At 53.3% G+C, this 22,975-nt stretch overlaps 1 protein-coding gene across 3 annotated transcripts in view; it reads left to right on the top strand.

Annotated features, from left to right (window-relative positions):
• The window catches only part of LOC140384491 (doublecortin domain-containing protein 1-like), an 871,034-nt gene that overhangs the window by 702,013 nt on the left and 146,046 nt on the right, over window positions 1-22,975 (top strand). For all 3 annotated transcript variants that reach the window (XM_072466241.1, XM_072466242.1, XM_072466243.1), the window contains 2 exons: window positions 2,229-2,351; window positions 9,152-9,251. In XM_072466241.1, coding sequence (XP_072322342.1) covers window positions 2,229-2,351; window positions 9,152-9,251 — 223 coding nt within the window. The remainder of the gene's footprint in view (window positions 1-2,228; window positions 2,352-9,151; window positions 9,252-22,975) is intronic.

Here is a 22,975-nt window from a genome sequence, read left to right as displayed (position 1 = left end):
ACTTGGAAATGTAGTGCTATTAGTTCACTGTCATTGGATCAAAATCCTGGAACTCCCTCCCCAACAGCACATGTGGGTGTACCTACACCACATGAACTGCAGTGGTTCGAGAAGGCAACTCACCACCATCTTCTCAAGGAAAATTAGGGGTAAGCAATAAGCCAGCGATACTCAAATCCTGGAAATTAATTTTTAACAATTGGCTTAGCGAGCTGTGGAGTACCACAGGGATCAGTGCTGGGGCCTCAACTATAGACAATCTACATCTATAATTTAGATGAAAGGTTAGAATGTCTGGTAGGTTCGCACTGCTGCCTCATGGTGCCGAGGACCCGGGTATGATCCCGGCCCTGGGTCACTGTCCGTGTGGAGTTTACACATTCTCCCGTGTCTGCGTAGGTCTCACCCCCACAATCCAAAGATATGCAGGGTAGGTGGACTGGCCACGCTAAATTGCCCTTAATTGGAATGTTTTAAAAAAAAGAATGCCTGGAAGCTAAATTCGCCAATGACACAAATGTAGATAGGCAATTAAGTTGTCAAGAAGAGGTCCAGAGCATGTAAAGGAAAATAAACGATTATGTGAGTGTGAAAAGAATTAACAGATGGAGTATAATGTGGGAAAATGTGAACTTGTTCACTTTTGCAAGAAGAATAGAAAGCAGTCTACTATTTAAACTGAGACAGATGTCCTGGCACATGAATCACAAAATGTTAGCATGCGGGTACAGCAAGTGATTAGGAAGGCAAATGGAATGTTGGTGTTTAATGTACAGGGATTGAATATATGTATTACAGCAGCTGTACTTGGCGTACTGAGTTCATTTTTGTCTCCTTATTTGAAAAAGTATATGATTGCATTAGAAACAGGTTAGAGAAGATTCACCTGTCTCATTCCTGAGATTGGGGGCTTATGTATAAAGGTTGAACAGATTGGGCCTTTTCCCATTGGAAATGATCTTACTGAAACATAGAAGATCCCGAGGGGACTTGGATCGACACTGAGTGGATGTTTCCACTTGTAGTAGAAACTAGGGGAAACTATTTAAGAATAAGATGGAGGTGATAATTTTAAGGTGGAGGTGATAATTTTATTTTTCTGATGGTCATTAGTATGTGGAATTATTTTCTCTAGAAAGCAGTGGAGGCTGGGTCAATGAATTTATTCAAGGCAAAGTTAGGCATATTTTTGATAGAGAAGGGAGTCAAGGATTATGGGGGGCAGACAGAAAAGTGGAGTTGAGACCACAACCGGCTCAGACATGATTGTATTGAATGGCAGGGCATACTTGAAGGGCTAACTGGCCTACCCCTATTCCTAAGACCAATGATCCTATGTTCACGGCAAATCCTGCATTACTAGCTTGACTGAGTTTTTTGGTGAGCTAACAGAGATTTTATGAAGTAATGTTGTTGACGCAATGTATATGAACTTGCAACAAGCATTTGATCTCTTTGATATTTTTCATTTGTGTACAGATTATTGAAGGAACCTTGGTGAGTTGCTAAAATAAATCTTGTATTTGGTTTACTGATGCCACTGTGCACTGATGGTGGAGGAAGTTGTGTTTAAGGCGGTGCTTGGGATGCCGATTAAGCGGGCTTATTTGTTTTGCATGGTGTTAGAGAATCATAGATTTGTTACAAGGGTTACCTGAGGGATCAATGCGGACCATTAAATCAATGTCCAGTCTCTGCAATAAACCACTCTGTAGCTCTGGGTAAAAATGGTTATAAACACTTCAGCCTTTCCTTTTACATTGAAATGGTGCCCAGTATTCTGAAAATACTCCAGTTGAGGTCAAGCCAGGGTTTAATAAAGGTTCATCGTAACTTCCTTGCTTTTGTACTCAATGCCTCTATTCATCAAAACCAGGATCACATGTGTCCTTTTTAACCAGCTGTACAGAAGGAGTAACCCAATCAAAATTCACCCTGAAGGTGGGAAAGTCTCTGTGCTTACCCCAATCCCAAATCTTCTTTGGGCCAGAAATCTGTTCAAATCTGGCAACTACCTTCCTGTTTAGAATCTACATATTTATGAGATCACTGTTCGAATACAAAGCAGTACCGTACCATGAATACATCAGTGTGGAAATATACACCAGCACTGTTTCAGTGTGTGAAAATGAGATTAAGTTATCATTATTACCTGTCAGTATTTCCATCACGCTTTGAAATAAATAAGTGAGTTTGCGATTAATAAATATTTGATTCTCTGTTTCTAGCCGCAATGCTGCAGGGAACAAGATTCGACAGAGAGGAAAGTGTGAATCACAGAAAAGTAAAGATTTGAAAGAGGACCCTTCAATTAAAGTACATGAACTTGAATTTAAGCAGTTTCTTGAGAGGTAATACATCCTACAAATTGTCATGAAGAAGATTTCAGATATGCCGCTTGTGAGCTAGTTTAAGTGAATGATTAAACTTATACCTTCACTGGCCTATCTTCCCACCGAGGTGCACCTTATTTGAATGGAATTAATTTTGCAGATGTTATTTTCCTGTTCCAAAATATGCAGAATTTTCTGGAGCTGAGCCATTTACCAAGTTCACTGGGTAATAGGGATGGCAAATTAAATGTTGGTCTTTATTTCAAAGAGAATGGAGTATAAAAATAGGGAAATACTGCTGAAACTATACAACTATACCAACTAGTTAGACCACATCTGGAATACTGTGAACAGCTTTGCTCCTCTTACATCGGGAAAGTTATACTGGCATTTGAGGCAGTCCAGAGAAGGTTCAATTGGTTGATCCAGAATATGGAGGGATTTTCTTTTGAGGGGAGGTTGAGTATGTTAGACCTGCACTCATTAGAGTTTAGAGGAATGAGAGGCAACCTCATTGAGACATATGGGATTCACAGGGGACTTGACAAGGTAGATGTTGAGAGGTTGTTTCTCCTTGTAGGAGAGTATAATCTCAGAGTTGAGGAGGAATGTCTTCTCTGAGAGGATAGTGAAGCTGTGAAATTATTTAATGAAGAGTGCTGGAGAGGCTGGGTCCTTAAGTTTATTCAAGGCTGAAATAAACAGATTTTCAATCAGTAAGGGAATCAACGGTTATGGGGATAAGATAGAAAAGTGGATTTGAGGATTATCAGATCAGATCAGTCATGATCTCATTGAATGGCAGAGCAGACTCTCTGGGACAAAATGGCCCACTTCTGCTCCTACGCCTTATGGTCTTATGGTCTCACAGTGAGCTCTGTGATATTAATTTTTCTCCTTAGCCATCAGCTCCAGGCATTTCTAGAAATTACTGGAATTATGAGCTGATAATGGCGTAGCGAAGACCAGGGAGCATCTGGGACGTCACTGAATGACGGGCTCAAATGTCTATATCCCCATAACCAATCAGATTTAAGGGTTCAGAATGTCAGGTGAGAGTACCTTTAAGAAATGGATGTTTATAAATGGGTGTGTATATAAGTATCTGTAGTGAGAGTACCTTTAAGAAATGGGGTTTATTACTGCAGTGATGTCAGAGAGTGGGTGGAGCTGGGCTGTCTGTCAGCTTTTTACTTTCATTATATGCTGTTTGCTGCAGGGTGTGTTTTAGTTTTATTTTCAGAGCTGGATTGCTGCAGTCACAGCCGGAAGGTGTATTAGAGTCTCTCTCTGTAATCTAAAGAATGTAAATCGATCCTTTGGTGATTTAAAACTAATAACTGCTCTCAGTAGTGACTTTAACCTGATGTGCTTTTGTTGAAAGGTTTTGTTTTAAGTCTTAAGGATGTTAAAAGGAAAGTAAGAATTACTTAGTGTTGTATTCTTTGGGGGTTGTATTTAAATTAATGGTTGCTAAAATGTTCACTGTTTTTTTTGAAAGGGTTAACTTGAGTTGATAGAATAAACATTGTTTTGCTTTAAAAAATACTTTTCCATTTCTGCTGTACCACACCTGTAGAGCGGGCCGTGTGTTTCCCATATCACAATCTATTAAACGCTGTGGGTCAGGTGAATTCCATGATACACTTTGGGTTTCGCTGAATTTTAGAGTTAGGCTTTGGAGGTTGCACTGGAAGTCCAGGCCGAGTAATAGGGCAGCGCTGAGGTTGGGGAGGACGTAGAGCCGGAAGTTGCTGAACTCTACGCCCTGGACGGTGAGGGTGGCGGTACAGTATCCCCGGATTTCCACGGAGTGGGATCCGGAAGCCAGTGAGGTTCTTTGGGTAACGGGGTGTACCGCGAGGGAGCAGCGCCTTACCGTAGCGGGGTGGATTAAGCGTTCCGTGCTCCAAGAGTCCAGAAGGCAGGATGTCTTGTGCCCATCAACTTTTACCGTCGTCGTCGTGGTTGCGAGTTTGTGCGGCCCATAACAAGAAAGAAATAGGAATAACAGAAAAATAAGTCAGGTGAATTAGACTCAAATCAGGTACAGAAAGAGAAATACAGAGAGGGAAAGAAAGACTGGATTAAGAGGGAGAGAACAAATAAAGACGGGAAAGTAATTTTAAAAATTCTAATTTAAAATTTAAAATACTTCTGAGAACACTTAGAGGAATGAGACTCAAAATTTTAATTGTTTCCCCTTCTAGGCCTCAAAAGAGTTGAATTGTTGATTAAAGAAGATATTGATACAATATTGAGGAAAGATATTCATACCGATGATGTGGAATATGTCCACGTGGAGTTAAGAAACTCATAACTTGAGGATAAGGGGTAAACCTTTTAGGACTGAGATGAGGAGAAATTTCTTCACCCAGAGCGTGGTGAAGCTGTGGAATTCACTATCATAAAAAGTAATTGAGGCCAAAACGTTATGTATTTTCAAGAAGGAATTGGATATAGCTCTTGGGGCTAAAGGGATCAAGGGATATGGGGGAAGGTGGGAACAAGATATTGAACTTGATGATCAGCTATGATCATAATGAATGGCAGAGCAGGTTCGAAGGGCCAAATGGCCTCCTCCTGCTTCTATTTTCAATGCTTCTTTGTTAGTCTGATGTGTCCAATGCCTTGGATGGTGTTTGCACTAATCAACCTCTGCTTTGTATTATCTTTTGTTCAACCGCTGAATTTATTTCAAATATTAAATACACTGATTGCCCTCAAGGTACTGGAATTACTGTACCAAAGCTGTTCTGATGATTTCTGCAATGGATAACAGCTGATTGGAATGCAGGCACCAATGCTGCTATCTCATTGAAGCAGAGCTGCTAAGGTTCAGCTGTTGTCAGCTCCGTTTGAACAAAGATGTAAAAGAAGCAGTGTTGAGGTTGAAGGAGTCACACTTGTCATATAACCATGGTAAATCTATAGAGCCTTGAGATCCTGATGACATTTCAGGAGTTCATGACAGCTTTATGCAAAATTTGGATTTCTGGCCATGTTTTCTGGCAAATGCAATGTTCCTGATCCCATTACTGGTTAGAGAACTGTTCAAGACAGACGGAGTTGGTCCATATCTTAACCAGCTGAATGCATTCAGACATTTTGTGGTGAGGATGATGTTTGGACTTGGAATGTTAAATTATGAGGTGGCATTGCTTAATCTAGGCTTGCATTCCCTTAAATATGGGTAAGAACTAAATGTATTTTATAGGTTTGATACAAAGAAACATTCCTTCCCCACCCTTCTGGGTGAAGGACATCCTGGAGGACCAGAGATTGGTGTTCCTCCCGTTCATATGTGACTGCATATGGAGACATTGATCTGTAACTAGGGTGATAAGAGCCATGTGCAAAAACCCTCATGCAGACACTTTCCCCCTTGTCTCCACTACCCTCAGGACTGTATAGAGAGACCATTTCCTTGGCAGCATAGAAAGACTGGCCACATGGCTCCTTAGCAGAAGTTTGGAGTCATGAATTGCTGTCCCCCACCAGCCGTGCCCCATTGAAGGAATCCAACTACCCCTCCCTGCATCACTACCTCTGACTGCAGTCGATGGCGAATGGCACAAAATGAACCACAACACACCTTGCTGGGATCTCGATGTTATGAGACCCACGAGTTGGGAACAAACCTGCTGCCGTGTGGATTTTACCATAGAAAAGAAAGCACAGCTATGCATTGTTGACATCCAGCTGTCGCATAATTGTTTGAGTGTCTCTTTAGTTGACCATTTGTGTTGACTTTGAACTCCACCTGCTGAAAAAGACCCTCCTACCACTTGAAAAGATCTCACTGACTGATGAACTTGTGGTCACGGTCAGTTTGGAAAAGTGGCGTGTGTCCCCTTTCAAACTTGCTCTACCACATTCTACTCTCCCCTGTCACACACCAATTTGCCCATCACCCTGGACTCATCCTATATCATTATTCGCCTCCCCCTGTCACTCTTCAACCTCCCCCCATTGCCCTGGACTCCATGCCAATCAACCTCAATGTGCCTGCCCTCCCGTCAGACCCAATATCCAGTACCATCCCCATGCCCACCCTAGCCTTCCCCCCTCCTATTATCCAATGCACCTACCTAGTACTCCTGTGTCACCTCCCTCTCCTTCACCTACTGGACTGTCACCCTGAACCTGCCACCCTACCACATTCCACTCCCCCCTCTGTTCATGAATGTTCCCTCTTATCATCAGTACCCTGAGTTCATGTTCCAGAACTCCACTGTGAATACCATCGATGCTGCCCTCTAAGTCCCCCATGGTCCCTCTCCAGGGCACTCTTTCTATGTCCCCCTGCTCATCTTTCCTCGTATGCCTGCCTCCCCTGCTATGTGGGGTCCTCAAGAAGCCCAAGGAAACATCTATTGACCCCAAGGTGGTGGAAGAGATGAAGTTCACCAGGTACACACCACTTCCATACAGTCCTAAAACTGAACATTCTATATTTTTGCCAGCAGGGAAATTAACTTAGAGGACAAACTTCATTCTAACGAGGTGGCTTTTTCATGAGCAAGCATGAGATGTTAATGAATGAAAATGGGGTTCCTGACATTGCTCTTCGGAAAGCGCGACTCACTTTTAAGCCGGCTCGAAATTTAGGAGAACAGAATTTCAACAGTTTATCTCGCCAGCGGGAAATAGACTTTTTGCTTCCTGCCAAATGAAGAGCCCCGCCTGTCATAATGCCGGCTGTTGGCAAGGCCAGATGATTCTGCTCAAAGACTCGACTATTCCAACACACCTTCGACCGATGTTTCACATTTTATCGTCCAGAGACTTGAGGTTATCCAAATATTTGCTGCCCTTCTCTGGACTCACACCGATCCTTATTCACTCCTCACTCCTGTGCTCAGCAAATTACATTGGCCAAGCAACGCCTCGATTTTAAATTTCTTGTTTCGAAATCCTCTCCCCTTTGCGATCTCTGTCATCCGTTCCCGCCTGACAATTCTCCCTCTTCTCCAATTTTGGCCTTCGAAGCATTTCTGATTTTAATTCCTCCACCATTGGTAGCTGCACCTTTCAGAGCTCGAGGCCTCTGAAATTCCCTCCCTAGCCATGTCTCTATCGATCCTCCTTTAAGATGCTCCTTAAAACGTACCTGTTTGTCCAAACCTTTGGTTATCGGACCTAATATCGCCTTATGTGGCTTGGTGTGAAAGTTCCTGTGAAGCACCTAGAGATGTTTTACTACATTAAAGGTGTTATATAATATAATTTGTTGTTGTGCAAATTGGATTTGAATCATTAAACTACTTTGTTCCCTGACACGGTGGGTTAAGCATTAATAAACAAAGATGCTTACTTCAACCTGCAACAAATATCAGTATGATGATATAAAGAACAGACTTGTACATCTACTTTGGTCAATCAATGATAATTCTGGTCAGTGAAGCCAATGATACTTCTGACCACTGACCACTGATGTCAACTTACAATGGAGTAACTTTAAAAAAAATTAATTTAGAGTACCCAATTCATTTTTTCCAATTAAGGGGCAATTTAGCGTGGCCAATTCACCTACCCTGCATATATAATAAGAACATAAGAACTAGGAGCAGGAGCAGGCCATCTGGCCCCTCAAGCCTGCTCCACCATTCAATGAGATCATGGCTGATCTTTTGTGGACTCAGCTCCACTTTCCGGCCCGAACACCATAACCCTTAATCCCTTTATTCTTCAAAAAATGATCTATCTTTATCTTAAAAACATTTAATGAAGGAGCCTCTACTGCTTCACTGGCAAGGAATTCCATAGATTCACAACCCTTTGGGTGAAGAAGTTCCTCCTAAACTCAGTCTTAAATCTACTTCCCCTTATTTTGAGGCTATGCCCCCTAGTTCTGCTTTCACCCGCCAGTGGAAACAACCTGCCCACATCTATCCTATCTATTCCCTTCATAATCTTATATGTTTCAATAAGATCCCCCCTCATCCTTCTAAATTCCAACGAGTACAGTCCCAGTCTACTCAACCTCTCCTCGTAATCCAACCCCTTCAGCTCTGGGATTAACCTAGTGAATCTCCTCTGCACACCCTCCAGTGCCAGTACGTCCTTTCTCAAGTAAGGAGACCAAAACTGAACACAATACTCCAGGTGTGGCCTCACTAACACCTGATACAATTGCAGCAGAACCTCCCTAGTCTTAAACTCCATCCCTCTAGCAATGAAGAACAAAATTCCATTTGCCTTCTTAATCACCTGTTGCACCTGAAAACCAACTTTTTGCGACTCATGCACTAGCACACCCAGGTCTCTCTGCACAGCAGCATGTTTTAATATTTTATCATTTAAATAATAATCCCTTTTTCTGTTATTCCTACCAAAATGGATAACCTCACATTTGTCAACATTGTATTCCATCTGCCAGACCCTAGCCCATTCACTTAGCCTATCCAAATCCCTCTGCAGACTTCCAGTATCCTCTGCACTTTTTGCTTTACCACTTATCTTAGTGTCGTCTGCAAACCTGGACACATTGCCCTTGGTCCCCAACTCCAAATCATCTATGTAAATTGTGAACAGTTGTGGGCCCAACACTTTGAGTTGTGGGGGCGAAACCCACGCAAACATGGGGAGAATGTGCAAACTCCACACGTACAGTGACCCAGAGCCGGGATCGAACCTGGGACCTCGATGCCGTGAGGCAGCAGGGCTAACCCACTGTGCCACCGTGCTGCCCTCGAATGGAGTAACTTGGTTGATGAACATGAGAACAGGAGTGGGGCATTGCTGTTCACCAAATGATCAGTGCAACTTGTTGTACATGCTGCGAATTTAATGAGTTGACTGAGCTCTTTTTCCAGGTGTACTTCGATCCTTGGATTGCCTTTTGCCGCCCGCAGGCTGTTTGATGAAGCTGGACAAGAGCAGACTCTTCTGAAAGATCTCCAGAGGGATCAGTTGGTAAGTTTGACCACCCAAGAATGCAGAGGATAATGCCAACAGGAGGGGGATGTTCAGCCCCTCCATCTTGCTCCACTGTTCAATCATCATTCATCGCTGCTGTGTCAAAATCTGGGAACCCCCACCCTGACAGCACTGTGGGTGTACCTACACCACAGGCAGTTTAAAAGGCTACCACCACCTTCACAATTGCAATTAGGAATAGACACTAAATGTCAGCAATGCCTACATCCCATAAACCAATTACAGAAATGTGAGCTGTATCTTAATTTGCCGACCGTTGCCACATATCTTTGATACCCTTAACCATCTGATGGTGTTCAAATTCTCAAACATCCACAGTCTTTTGGGATAGAGAATCCAGACTTCTACTACCTTTTGTGTGAAGAGGTTCTTCCTGATTTCCCTCTTATTTGGCCTCTCTCAAATTTTAAGACTTATACTTGATCTGCCCACCAGAAGAAACAATTTCTCTGCATCTACCTTGTTCAATTCTTTTAACATTTTCAACACTTGATTCAATTATCTGTTGACCTTCTTTGCCCAAGGGAATATAAGCCCATTTTATGCCATCTGACCTCATAAGTTAGCCATTTAAACCCCAATGTAATACAGTGGAATTGGTGCTGCATCACTTCAAGGCCAATATATCTTCCCTAAGGTGAGGTGCCCAGGACTGAACACAATAATCTAGATGAGGTCTGACCAAGAATCGATACAACTGAGCATCACTTCCTCCCCTTGGTAATTCAGCTCTCTTGGGATAATGGTTAACATTCCATCAGCCATTATGATGTTATAATGGATAGAAAGCAGTGTTCAATGGGGGGATTCCAGCCCCACCCCGCAGCGTATTTCCGGTGGTGGAGGCCACTCACTATTAGCCACCAGTGGAATCCTCTGGTCCCGTCGATGTCTACAGCATTTTGCCTGGCTCGCCCGCTCCGCCATTGGGGAACCCGCCGCTGAGGAACCCGCCGCAGGGAGTTGCCTTCAGCAGGATGAGAAGATCCCAACAATAGGAAGGGCTGGAAAATCCCACCCAATAAGTTTGAATGTTTTTTAAACCACAACCACATTTATTATAAACATTAACACCCAATACTTAAAATGTAAATTTTAACAGGGCCTGGAAAAATTCCAAACTCCAAGCATATTTGAGAAAACCACATTGTTTTATTTAATTTGTGTCAGCTCACCCTATCTAAGATGCTGCCAATGATCACATTATGTGTGTTTGTCCTATGTATGATTGAAATGTTGAAAATAGATTCCGAGTAACTGTGGAAAAAGGTAATGGGATGGATTCTCAGGTCCCCGAACTGGGTGTCTCTCAGCGGCGTGCCATTCACCGGTGACGGCATTCCCTACTTCTGCTGCTTGACAATGGGATTTCCCATTGAAACCACCCCATGCTGTTGGGAAACCCATGGGTGGGGGTACGCTGCCGGTGGGAACAGAGAATCCCAACGTCCGGAGAATTCCAGCCAATATTTACTGTCGAGCAACACTGCACAGTTATGATGACACTGTTTCTTTTTTTAAAGTTGTATCTATTTTACCTTGAATGTTTTTGCTTGCCTCTTGCTCCGTCTCATCCATAAAGAAAATAAAAAGATAATGGCGGGATTCTCCGAACCCCCGCTGGGTCAGAGAATCGCCGGGGACTGGCGTGAATCCCACCCCCACCGGTTGCCGAATTCTCCGGCACGGGATATTCGACGGGGGCGGTAATCGGCGCGCCGGTCGGCGGACACCCCCCCCCCCGCCCCCCGGCGATTCTCCGGCCCATGATGGGCCGAAGTCCCGCTGCTGGAATGCCTGTCCCGACAGCGAGAATCAAACCACCTCTCTTACTGGCGGGACTAGGCAGCGCGGGCGAGCTCCAGGGTCCTGGGGGGGGGGAGGGCGGGGCGATCTGGCCCCGGGGGGTGCCCCCACGGTGGCCTGGCCCGCGATCAGTGCCCACCGATCCGTGGGCGGGCCTGTGCCATGGGGGCACTCTTTTTCCTCCGCCTCGGCCACAGCCTTCACTCTGGCCGACGCGTAAGAGACACCCACCCCTGCGCATGCGCAGGGATGATGTCAGCAGCCGCTGACGCTCCCGCACATGCGCGGACTTCCGCCGACCGGCCGAGTCCTTTCGGCCCCGGCTTGCGTGGCGCCAAAGACCTTTCCCGCCGGCCGGCGGCGCGCCAACCACTCCGGCGCGGGCCTAGCCCCTCAAGGTGAGGGCTGGGCCCCTAAAGGTGCGGAGAAATCCGCACCTTTGGGGCGGCCCGACGTCGGAGTGGTTCCCGCCACTCCATCCCGCCGGGACCCCCCGCCCCGCCGGGTAGGGGAGAATCCCAGCCAATAAAAGGACTTACATTTATATAGAACCTTTCACGAACTTAGGACATGCCGAAGGATTTACAGTGAAGTACTTTTTAACATGTAGTTACTGATATAAGAACCCCAGCAGTCAGTTTGAGCACAGCGAGATCCCACAATCAGCAATTGAGATAATAGCCAGTTAGTTTGTTTTAGCGACACAAAACCAAAATATCACAAATGCTTGAAATCGGAAATAAAAACTGGAAAAAGCTTGGAATACTCAGCAGGTCATGCAGCATCTGTGGAGCAAAGCAGGGTTAAAGTTTCAGGACAGTGATGACTGTCCATCAGACTTTTTGAGTGAGGGATAAACACTAACCCAATACATCAGGGAGAACTCCCCCGCTCTTCTGCGAACAGTGCCACGGGTTCTTTCACACCTCATCAAACTGAGAGGGTAGACAATGCCTTGGTTTAACATCTTGTCTGAAAAACAACTGCTACGATATGTTGTAAATTCAAACCTGGCTGTAAAATTTAAGAACATACGTTTAACAACAACCACTGTGGAACTGAGGGAGAGCAGCACTGTAAGAGGTACTGTCTTATGGATGAGATGTTTGTTCTCTCAGGTAAATGTAAACGGTCCCAAGAGACTATTGCAATCGGAGTAACGAGTTTGCCTGATGTCATGACCAATATTCCTCCCTGAACAGAAAACAGATTAACTTATCATTTCTGAATTTGACATTTGAGATCTTTCTGTATACATTTGGCTGTCGCATTTGTTTCCTGAACAAAATCACTGCACTCTAATAATAATAATCCATTGAGTTTAAAATAATAATCCATTGACTTTAAAGTGCTTTGGAATTTCTAAGGATGCGATGAGGTTTTATATAAATGTGAGATCTTTCAATTCTACCTTTCGAGCTATCAACCTTTAAGTGCCATGATGTCCATAATTGGGACCTCTACCACTGACCGTGCCAGAATCTATGGGCTGGGGGAGGTGTAATAAATTAAGAGCCACTTGCAGTTACTCCACTATCACCTCATCTACAAGTTCCAAAGTTCATGCTTCCCACTCTTTAAGAACTTTGAAATCCCCTCAAGCAGCCTCGGTCACAATTAAATAAAAAGAATGAAAGACTTTCAGGACCACCGGACATCTCAAAGCACATTACAACCAACAAAATATGCTCTAAAGTTAAAGTCATTGTTGTAATGTAGGCTACACAGTAGCCAATGTGCGCACAGCCAACTCCCACAAACAGCAGTGCAATGAATACCAGACAATGGGCAGGATTTTCTGATCTTCCGATCCCACCGAAGGTGACCCCCTGCGGCGGGTTCCCCTGTGGTGGGATGGGCAAGCCACACAGAATGCTGTAGACATCGGCAGGACTGGAAGATCCCACTGGTGCCAATAGCGAGCTGCTTCGGCCGTCAGAAAACACATCTGGGGAGGGAGGTGGGGGGGGGATGGAAAACCCCGCCTAATATATTTTTTTTGTGATTTTGGTTGAGGGACAAGTACTTGAATGGTGGAAGCTAGTGAAGTGTTAGAAATTAAAGAAATAAAGGCATAGTTTACAGTCTCACCAGCAGTAAGGAAAGGTTAACAGCAAGGTTTGGAGTGGGGTCTAAATGATATTTCCAAGGTGGTCCTTGGTGGAAAAATGGATATAGGGAATGAAACCAAGCTCTGGAGCAAGCAAGGTACAAAAGTCTCAAACATTGCCACTGGCACAGTAGCACAGTAGTTAGCACTGTTGCTTCACAGCGCCAGGGTGCCAAGTTCAATTCCCGGCTTGGGTCATTGTCTGTGGGGAGTCTGCACGTTCTCCCTGTGTCTGCATGGGTTTCCTCCGGGCGCTCCGGTTTCCTCCCACAAATCCCAAAAAACGTGCTGTTAGGTGAATTGGACACTCTGAATTCTCCCTTTGTGTACTCGAACAGGCGCCGGAATGTGGCGACTCGGGGCTTTTCACAGTAACTTCATTGCAGTGTTAATGTAAGCCTACTTGTGACAATAAATATTATTATCATTATTATTAATAATGGATGACCGAAGGATAATGGTGGGAAGGAGGTGTCAAAGTTGAAGACTTGGGGTGGTATTGGAAAGTGTTGGGCAAAGAAGGTTGAAATTATTGAAACATTTGGGGCGCCATTCTCCGACCCCCCAGAGGGTCGGAGAATGGCCGTTGGCCGCCGTGAATCCCGCCCCCGCCGGTTGCCGAAGTCTCCGAAGGGAGAAAAGTCGGCGGGGCGTTAATGTCGCCGCTGCCGCGGAGAATGTCACGGGTCTGCGCAAGGCAGCCGATTTTCGGCCTGCCGATATTCTCCCTTCCGGATGGGCCGAAGTCCCGTCGACGTGATGACCGTTCACGTCGACGTAAATTAAACCTTCTTTTCATCGGCGTGACCCGGTGCTCCAGGCTCACGCCGACCAGCGTGGAGGGGAGTGACGGCCTGGGGGGTTGGCTCTGGGCAGGCAATGGCGTGGCCGCAGTCTGAATGCGTGAGGAGAGGTGTGTCTCGGGTTGTGTGTGTGTGTGTGTGGCGGGGAGGGGGGTTAGAGGGGGGGGTTAGGCTGGGCTCCGGGGGAGTGCCGGGAGGGGGTCCGTGCTGGGGAGGTAGATGGGGGGTCCGTGCCAGGGTGAGGTTGGGGGGGGGTCCGTGCTGGGGTGGAGGTTGGGGGGGGTCCGTGCCGTGCCGGGGTGGAGGTTGGGGGTGGTCCGTGCTGGGGTGGAGGTTGGGGGGGGGGGTCCGTGCTGGGGTGGAGGTTGGGGGGGGTCCGTGCCGTGCCGGTGTGGAGGTTGGGGGGGGTCCGTGCTGGGGTGGAGGTTGGGGGGGGGGGGGGGGTCCGTGCCGGGGTGGAGGTTGGGGGGGGTCCGTGCTGGGGTGGAGGTTGGGGGGGGAGGGGTCCTTGCCCGGGTGGAGGTTGGGGGGGGTCCGTGCCGTGCCGGGGTGGAGTTTGGGGGGGGGGGGTCCGTGCTGGGGTGGAGGTTTGGGGGGGGGGGTCCGTGCCGGGGTGGAGGTTAGGGGGGGTCCGTGCCGTGCCGGGGTGGAGGTTGGGGGGGTCCGTGCCGTGCCGGGGTGGAGGTTGGGGGTTGGGGGGGGGGGTCCGTGCTGGGGTGGAGGTTGGGGGGGTCCGTGCTGGGGTGGAGGTTGGGGGGGGGTCCGTGCCGTGCCGGGGTGGAGGTTGGGGGGGTTCCATGCCGTGCCGGGGTGGAGGTTGGGGGGGGGTCCGTGCCGGGGTGGAGGTTGGGGGGGGTCCGTGCCGGGGTGGAGATTGGGGGGGGTCCGTGCCGTGCCGGGGTGGAGGTTGGGGGGGGTCCGTGCTGGGGTGGAGGTTGGGGGGGGAGGGGTCCTTGCCGGGGTGGAGGTTGGGGGGGGTCCGTGTCGTGCCGGGGTGGAGTTTGGGGGGGGGGTCCGTGCTGGGGTGGAGGTTTGGGGGGGGGGGGGAGGTTAGGGGGGGTCCGTGCCGTGCCGGGGTGGAGGTTGGGGGGGTCCGTGCCGTGCCGGGGTGGAGGTTGGGGGTTGGGGGGGGGTTCCGTGCTGGGGTGGAGGTTGGGGGGGGGTCCGTGCCGTGCCGGGGTGGAGGTTGGGGGGGTTCCATGCCGTGCCGGGGTGGAGGTTGGGGGGGGTCCGTGCCGGGGTGGAGGTTGGGGGGGGGGTCCGTGCCGGGGTGGAGATTGGGGGGGGTCCGTGCTGGGATGGAGGTTGGGGGGGGTCCGTGCCGGGGTGGAGGTTGGGGGGGGGTCCGTGCTGGGGTGGAGGTTGGGGGGGGGTCCGTGCCGTGCCGGGATGGAGGTTGGGGGAGGTCCGTGCCGTGCCGGGGTGGAGGTTGGGGGTGGGTCCGTGCTGGGGTGGAGGTTGGGGGGGGTCCGTGCTGGGGTGGAGGTTGGGGGGGGGTCCGTGCCGTGCCAGGGTGGAGGTTGAGGGGGGTCCGTGCCGTGCCGTACCGGGGTGGAGGTTGGGGGGGGGGTCCGTGCCGTGCCGGGGTGGAGGTTGGGGGGGTCCGTGCCGGGGTGGAGTTTGGGGGTGGGGTCCGTGCCGTGCCGGGGTGGAGGTTGGGGGGGTGGGGGTCCGTGCTGGGGTGGAGGTTGGGGGGGGGGGGGTCCGTGCCGGGGTGGAGATTGGGGGGGGGTCCGTGCCGGGGTGGAGGTTGGGGGGGGCCCGTGCTGGGGTGGAGGTTGGGGGGGGGTCCGTGCCGGGGTGGAGGTTGGGGGGGGGCTCCGTGCTGGGGTGGAGGTTGGGGGGGGGTCTGCCCTTGCCGGGGTAGAGGTTGGGGGGGGTCCGTGCTGGGGTGGAGGTTGGGGGGGGGGTCCGTGCTGGGGTGGAGGTTGGGGGGGGTCCGTGCCGTGCCGGGGTGGAGGTTGGGGGGGGGTCCGTGCTGGGGTGAGGTTGGGGGGGGGTCCGTGCTGGGTTGGAGGTTGGGGGGGGTCCGTGCTGGAGTGGAGGTTGGGGTTGGGGGGCCCGTGCTGGGGTGGATGTTGGGGGGGGGGGAACGGGCCGTGCCGGGGTGGAGGTTGGGGGGGGGGGTCCGTGCTGGGGTGGAGGTTGGGGGGGGGGGTCCATGCCGGGGTGGAGGTTGGGGGGGGTCCGTGCTGGGGTGGAGGTTGGGGGGGGGGAGGGGTCCTTGCCGGGGTTGAGTTTGGGGGGGGAGGTCCGTGCCGTGCCGGGGTGGGGTTTGGGGAGGGTCCGTGCTGGGGTGGAGGTTGGGGGGGGGGGGTCCGTGCCGGGGTGGAGATTAGGGGGGGTCCGTGCCGTGCCGGGGTGGAGGTTAGGGGGGGTCCGTGCCGTGCCGGGGTGGAGGTTGGGGGGGGGTCCGTGCCGTGCCGTGCCGGGGTGGAGGTTGCGGGGGGTCCGTGCCGTGCCGGGGTGGAGGTTGGGGGGGGTCCGTGCCGGGGTGGAGGTTGGGGGGGGTCTGTGCCGGGGTGGAGATTGGGGGGGGTCCGTGCCGTGCCGGGGTGGAGGTTGGGGGGGGTCCGTGCTGGGATGGATGTTGGGGGGGGGGTCCGTGCCGGGGTGGAGGTTGGGGGGGGGTCCGTGCTGGGGTGGAGGTTGGGGGGGGGTCCGTGCCGTGTCGGGATGGAGGTTGGGGGGGGTCCGTGCCGTGCCGGGGTGGAGGTTGGGGGTTGGGGGGCGTCGGTGCTGGGGTGGAGGTTGGGGGGGTCTGTGCTGCGGTGGAGGTTGGGGGGGGGTCCGTGCCGTGCCGGGGTGGAGGTTGGGGGGGGTCCGTGCCGTGCCGTGCCAGGGTGGAGGTTGGGGGGGGGGGTCCGTGCCGTGCCGGGGTGGAGGTTGGGGGGGGTCCATGCCGGGGTGGAGGTTGGGGGGGTCCGTGCTGGGGTGGAGATTGGGGGGGGTCCGTGCCGGGGTGGAGGTTGGGGGGGGTCCGTGCTGGGGTGGAGGTTGGGGGGGGGGGGGTCCGTGCCGGGGTGGAGGTTGGGGGGGGGTCCGTGCCGTGCCGGGGTGGAAGTTGGGGGGGGTTCCGTGCTGGGGTGGAGGTTGGGGGGGGGTCCCTGCCAGGGTGGAGGTTGGGGTGGGGTCCGTGCCGAGGAGGGGGATGGGAGGGTAAGTGAGTTGGTCCACCTGGCCAGGTGCCAGCCTCCAACAGTTGAACCCATGCGGTCCATGCCACCTGGCTGGGGGGAGGAGGGGATATGGGCAATGATGACATGTCGTCGTTCCCCTCCCCCCCACCAGGCCGTCATGTTTTCAGATCATCCAGCGATGTTGGCCGCCGTGGTGGCAGCCGCTCATGTCTATGTTGACCTGGATGAGGAGGAGGAGGAGGAGGAGGAGGAGGAGCGTGCCAGAGAGGCGGCGCAGGCTGCCGCAGAGGGGCAGGCGGCAGCCGCCCAGACTGGAGGGACACCTGACCGACAGGACAAGGAGGGGGAGGAGGACGTCGCGGCCCCACGGCAACGGAGGCACCCGAGGGCGCCCCGTGTGTACCGGCCCCGGCAGTCATACCAGGACCTCACGGACCGGGAATGCAGGAGGAGACTCCGGATGAGCCGGGAAACCGTGGCACACATCTGCCACCTGCTGGCACACCTGTCACCGCGTGGCACTGGCGGGGGACACCCTCTCCCCGTGTCCGTCAAGGTTACGGTGGCCCTGAACATTTATGCAATGGGGTCATTCCAGGCACCAAGTGGGGCCTGTCCGGCATATCGCAGACATCGGTGCACCGGTGCATCCGGGCAGTGACAGATGCCCTATATGCCATGGCGCACCGCTACATCCGCTTCCCCGTGGACCGGGCCAGCCAAGATGTCCGGGCCGTGGGCTTCTCTGCCGTGGCCGGGTTCCCCATGGTCCAGGGCGCGATCGATGGGATGCACGTCGCCATGCGGCCACCTACAGATAACAGGGCCGTGTTCACTAATAGGAAGGGGACCTATTCGATGAACGTACAAGTGGTCTGCGACCACCGCATGATTATCCTGCACGTCTGCGCCCGTCACCCAGGCAGTGTACACGACTCATTCGTGTTGTCGCGGTCATCCATCCCCGGCATGTACGAGGGACGCCATCCCCGGCTGAGGGGCTGGTTGCTGGGCGACAGGGGCTACCCATTGCGATCGTGGCTGATGACGCCTATACGGAGGCCACGCAATGAGGCGGAGAACCGCTACAATGATGCCCATGTAGCGACAAGGGGAGTGATCGAGAGGTGCTTTGGCGTGCCAAAGATGCGTTTCAGGTGCCTGGACCTCTCTGGGAGGCGCCCTCCAGTATCGGTCAGACAGGGTCGGCCGCATCATTGTGGTGTGCTGCGTCCTGCACAACACAGCCCAGCAGAGGGGCGATGTGCCGCAGGCAGAGGAGGGCGGAGTGGAGGAGCAGCAGGAAGAGGCCCAGTCCTCCCCAGATGAGGGGGATGGGGGCAATGGTCAGGGCAGATGGGGTAGACACAGGCGGGTGGCTGTCCACCGTTACCGGCTGGCCCAGCGGGCACGGGACAGACTGATAGACGCCCGCTTCACTGACTAGATGGGCGTGGGAATCGGGTAGTATGGCCACAGACCGCACACCATGGCAACAGCCGACCACCCACACCCCCCACCCATCCACCCACCCAGCACCCTCACCCCCCTCCCCAACCCCACCCACCCCACCCGCATGCACACTACCCCCCCCCCCCCCCATTGCCGATCCACCTGCGGCACAACGGGCCGGGCTCACCCAGTTGCGGGTGGACGCGTGTCTATCGCAGGCCATGGAGGATGATGACAACCCGCCCTGCGATGAGCTCCTGGCTCTACATCGTTGGACTATGTCTGACCCATGGCCACAGTACCACCATCCACCCGGACCATCCCTGCATGCGGCTGTGACACTGCAGCGCACGGTCCCATCCTCTGCCCGGGGGATGTTCATGGCGGCCCGGGGGAAGGGGGCAGACTCACCTGGGGCTGAGGTAAGACCACCCCTCACACACACACTTGCGCTCAACGTACGTGACACCCCCGCACACTTTGGACAGAGCACAAAGGCAGCTTCGGTAGGTGTAACATTGACTTTAATAACCAAAGGAGTTCATGCACGTGCCCGAGTCCCTAAAACTCATCTGTGCCCTGCAACCATGCCAACTTACTCAGTGTCTAATTGTTTGGCCTTACGGGCCCTTTGACTACGTCTACGTGGTTCCCCAGACGGTACAGCAGAACTGGAGGTGGACTCCTGTGATTCCTGCCCTCTGACACTGGATCCCTTTGGCGGCTGTTTCCTGGGGCGTCCTGGCCTAGATGGGCCAGGCTGCGACCCGGGCGACTGGGATGGCGAGCTGCCAGCCTGTCCTGCCCGTTGCCCACCCGATGCACCTGGGACGGAAGGGGGGAGTCCGAGGTGTCGCGGTGTACCGGGACCTCCCCCACAGAGGGAGCCGGGACGGACCACACCACCTCCTCCTCCCTCGGGGTGCCCGATGGCCCCCAGGCCTCTACATGGGTGGGGGATGCGAACGGACTGGCCATCCGACGCCCCCCCGACATCTGGCGCTGCCAGTCCTGGAGGCCCGTGCTGGTATCGACAGGGGTCTGCGGGTTTGCAGCCATGGAGCCCAGGGGGTTGGCAAACCCTGTCTGTGACAGTGCGACGCCGGCTCGCACATGGCCACTAGCGCCGATGCCCTCAGCGATGGCCTGCAGAGACTGGGCCATGGCCTGCTGAGACTGGGCCATGGCCTGCAGAGACTGGGCCATGGCCTGCTGAGACTGGGCTATGGCGTTGAGCGCCTCTGCCACCTGGCGCTGGCACTGGCTCATGGCCTCCTGTGAGAGGGCAGCCATTTCCTGGGCCACAGACGCCGCCTGCACGGAAGGCCCCAGGCCTCGCAAACCGTTCCCCATGTCTGACACCGTCGCACCCATTGCCTCCACCGCGGACGCCACCCGTGCGGTGTCGGCCTGGGTGGCACGCATGACCGGCACCACTCCCAGCTCCTGGACGCGGGTGGACTCCTCCACCTGCGACCGCAGCCGCCGCAAGCCGCCCGTCACCCTCTTCGCTCGTCTCCGGGTCGGTGGTTGCATCGGATCTATGTGTGGGTGTGGTAACTGCAGGAACCCGGGATCCATCTGGGCGGCAGATGTTCGCTTGGGCTGGGCTGCCCTCCGACCGCCCGGTCCCTCTGCTGCTCCTACCTCCACCTGCTGTACCGGGACGGCTGTGTTGTGCGCACCAGTGAGTGTACCAGACGCCTCATCATTAAAGTGCCCAACCGTGGTGAGTGTTTCTGCGATGGTGGAGGGTGTTGGTGACAGCAGTGGCGTTGTGTCGTGCTCTTCGTCCCACTCTGAGTCCATGGCACTTTGGGGTGGGGGTTCGTCTCCACCCATCCACTCTGAGTCACTGTCCGGTATTTCGTCTTCCTGGGTAGTGCTGTCCCGGGTAGGGGTGTCCTGGGTAGTGGTGTCCTGGGTAGTGGTGTCCTGGGTAGTGGTGTCCTGGCTCGGATGTGACGGGGGCCTGTGGCTGCCCCCCTCGTCGCTGGGTGGTCGCTCCCGCACGTGACGGGGGTGTCGTCTCCCTGTTGCTCCAGGTCTCTCCGTCTCCCGTGGTGTGCGAGGGGCATCCTGCGGGCGTCGCATGCTGGAGGGTCCGGGTCTCTCCGTCTCCCGTGGTCGCCGAGGGGCATCCTGCGGGCGTCGCATGCTGGAGGGTCCGGGTCTCTCCGTCTCCCGTGGTCTCCGAGGGGCATCCTGCGGGCGGTCTGCATCTGCGGGGATGGGTGCCTGGACGTTTGGTCCTGCGATACACAATGAAGCATGCATGGTTAGACATCAGGCAGTGATCAGGTGATACGGGGGAGGGGGATATAGGGGAGGGGGGATATGGGCACGGGCTGTCGGTGGCTCACTCGCTAGTACGCCCCCGACCTCTGCATCAGCAACCTCCCGGTCCTCAGGTCCGCCAGCCAGTTCCAGGGCCCTTTCCTCGTGTACGGTCAGTGGCCTCTCATCAGCGGGCCCTCCTCCAGTCCTCACATGCTCCCTATTATTGTGTGCGCGCTTCTCCTGTGGGGGGGGGGGGCAGGCGTAAAAGGCAACAGTGTTAGGCAGGCATATGAATGCACGCCATCGGTTGCGCGTGCATTGCAGAGGTTAAGGTTAGGGCTGGATTCACTTGGGGATATGGGGGAGGGGGGATATGGGGGAGGGGGGATATGAGGAGGGGGGATATGGGGGAGGGGGGATATTGGGAGGGGGGATAAGGGGGAGGGGGGATATGGGGGATATGGGGGAGGGGGGTTATGGGGATATGGGGGAGGGGGGATATGGGCGATATGGGGAGGGGGGATATGGGGGATATGGGGGAGGGGGGATATGGGGGAGTGGGGATATGGGGGAGGGGGGTATGGGGGATATGGGGGAGGGGGGATATGGGGAGGGGGGATATGGGGGAGGGGGGATAGGGGGGATATGGGGGAGGGGGGATATGGGGGAGGGGGGATATGGGGGAGGGGGATATGGGGTATGGGGGATATGGGTGAGGGGGGATATGGGGGAGGGGGGATATGGGGGAGGGGAGGATATGGGGAGGGGGTATATGGGGGATATGGGGGAGGGGGGATATGGGGGAGGGGGGATATGGGGGAGGGGGGTTATGGGGGATATGGGGGAGGGGGGATATGGGGAGGGGGGATATGGGGGAGGGGGTGATATGGGGGAGGGGGGATATGGGGGATATGGGGGAGGGGGATATGGGGGAGGGGGGATATGGGGGAGGGGGGATATGGGGGTGGGGGATATGGGGGAGGGGTGATATGGGGGAGAGGGGATATGGGGAGGGGGGATATGGTGGAGGGGGGGATATGGGGAGGGGGGATATGGGTAGGGGGGATATGGGGGAGACTCACCCTGCCTGCTCTGACGAGGTCGTTCACCTTCTTGTGGCACTGGGTGCCTGTCCGTGGTGTCAGGGCCACAGCGGTGACGTCCTCTGCCACTTCCCTCCACAGACGCCGGCTGTGGTGTGGGGCAACTCTGCGGCCGTGCCCGGGATACAGGGCGTCCCTCCTCTGCTCCACCGCGTCCAGGAGCGCCTCCACATCGCGTGACTCGAACCTCGGGGCTGAGCGACGGCCAGCCATCCAGTCGGGTGTTGCGGTCGGCTGTTCCAGTCGGGTGGGGGGGAGCAGCGCGGCTTTATGAGCCGTCACGCCGTGCAGCACGTATGACGCTGCACGGCGTGAACCACTGCGCAAGCGCGGATCCCGTTACGTCGCTGATAGCCCATTTCGGGCCGGAGACTATCGACCCATTTTTCCGACGTGTCGCAAGTCGGATTTGCGCCGTTTTTTGCGCCGATTGGCGGACTTTCCGCCGATAACGGAGAATTTCGCCCTTGATTCCTGATCATTCAATGTCATTTTTGTTGCTGAAAATACTTGAATAATCCAATAATCCATATGAAGGAAAGGAAGTAAGCAAAGATATTGTGACTTTGAATGAAAAGTGTTCAGCTATATAATTATATAACTGCAAAGGGCTAAATAGAATCAGCAACAGCAAGTGCCTTGTTGGAGAGGGTTACAATGATCTAGTATTATCATCATAGTCAGAGGGAGACCCAACTGAGTAGAGGAGGACAGAGTGTTACAGTCAGAGAAGATTTAATTAGTTATTTAGACCACAGCTGTTTTGGACAATTTCCATCTTGACCATTTACAGAGTGAACTAGTGATAGAAATTGTTGACCTGTTACAAAATCCGCTTGATTCTTTACCCCTTACACGTTGATATGATAGGGAAAGTGGCCAGGCTGTCCAACAGTCTACACAGGTCCCAACCTAGAAATACAATTGGGGATCACGGCCTGGACTCTCAAATAAAAATTGGAATTTTTAAAATACATATTTCAGATGCAAGCCAGGGCTCAAAAAA

The sequence above is a fragment of the Scyliorhinus torazame genome, chromosome 10, assembly GCF_047496885.1.
Source record: "Scyliorhinus torazame isolate Kashiwa2021f chromosome 10, sScyTor2.1, whole genome shotgun sequence".
NCBI lineage: Eukaryota > Metazoa > Chordata > Chondrichthyes > Carcharhiniformes > Scyliorhinidae > Scyliorhinus > Scyliorhinus torazame.
This window is presented reverse-complemented; position numbering and strand designations above follow the sequence as displayed.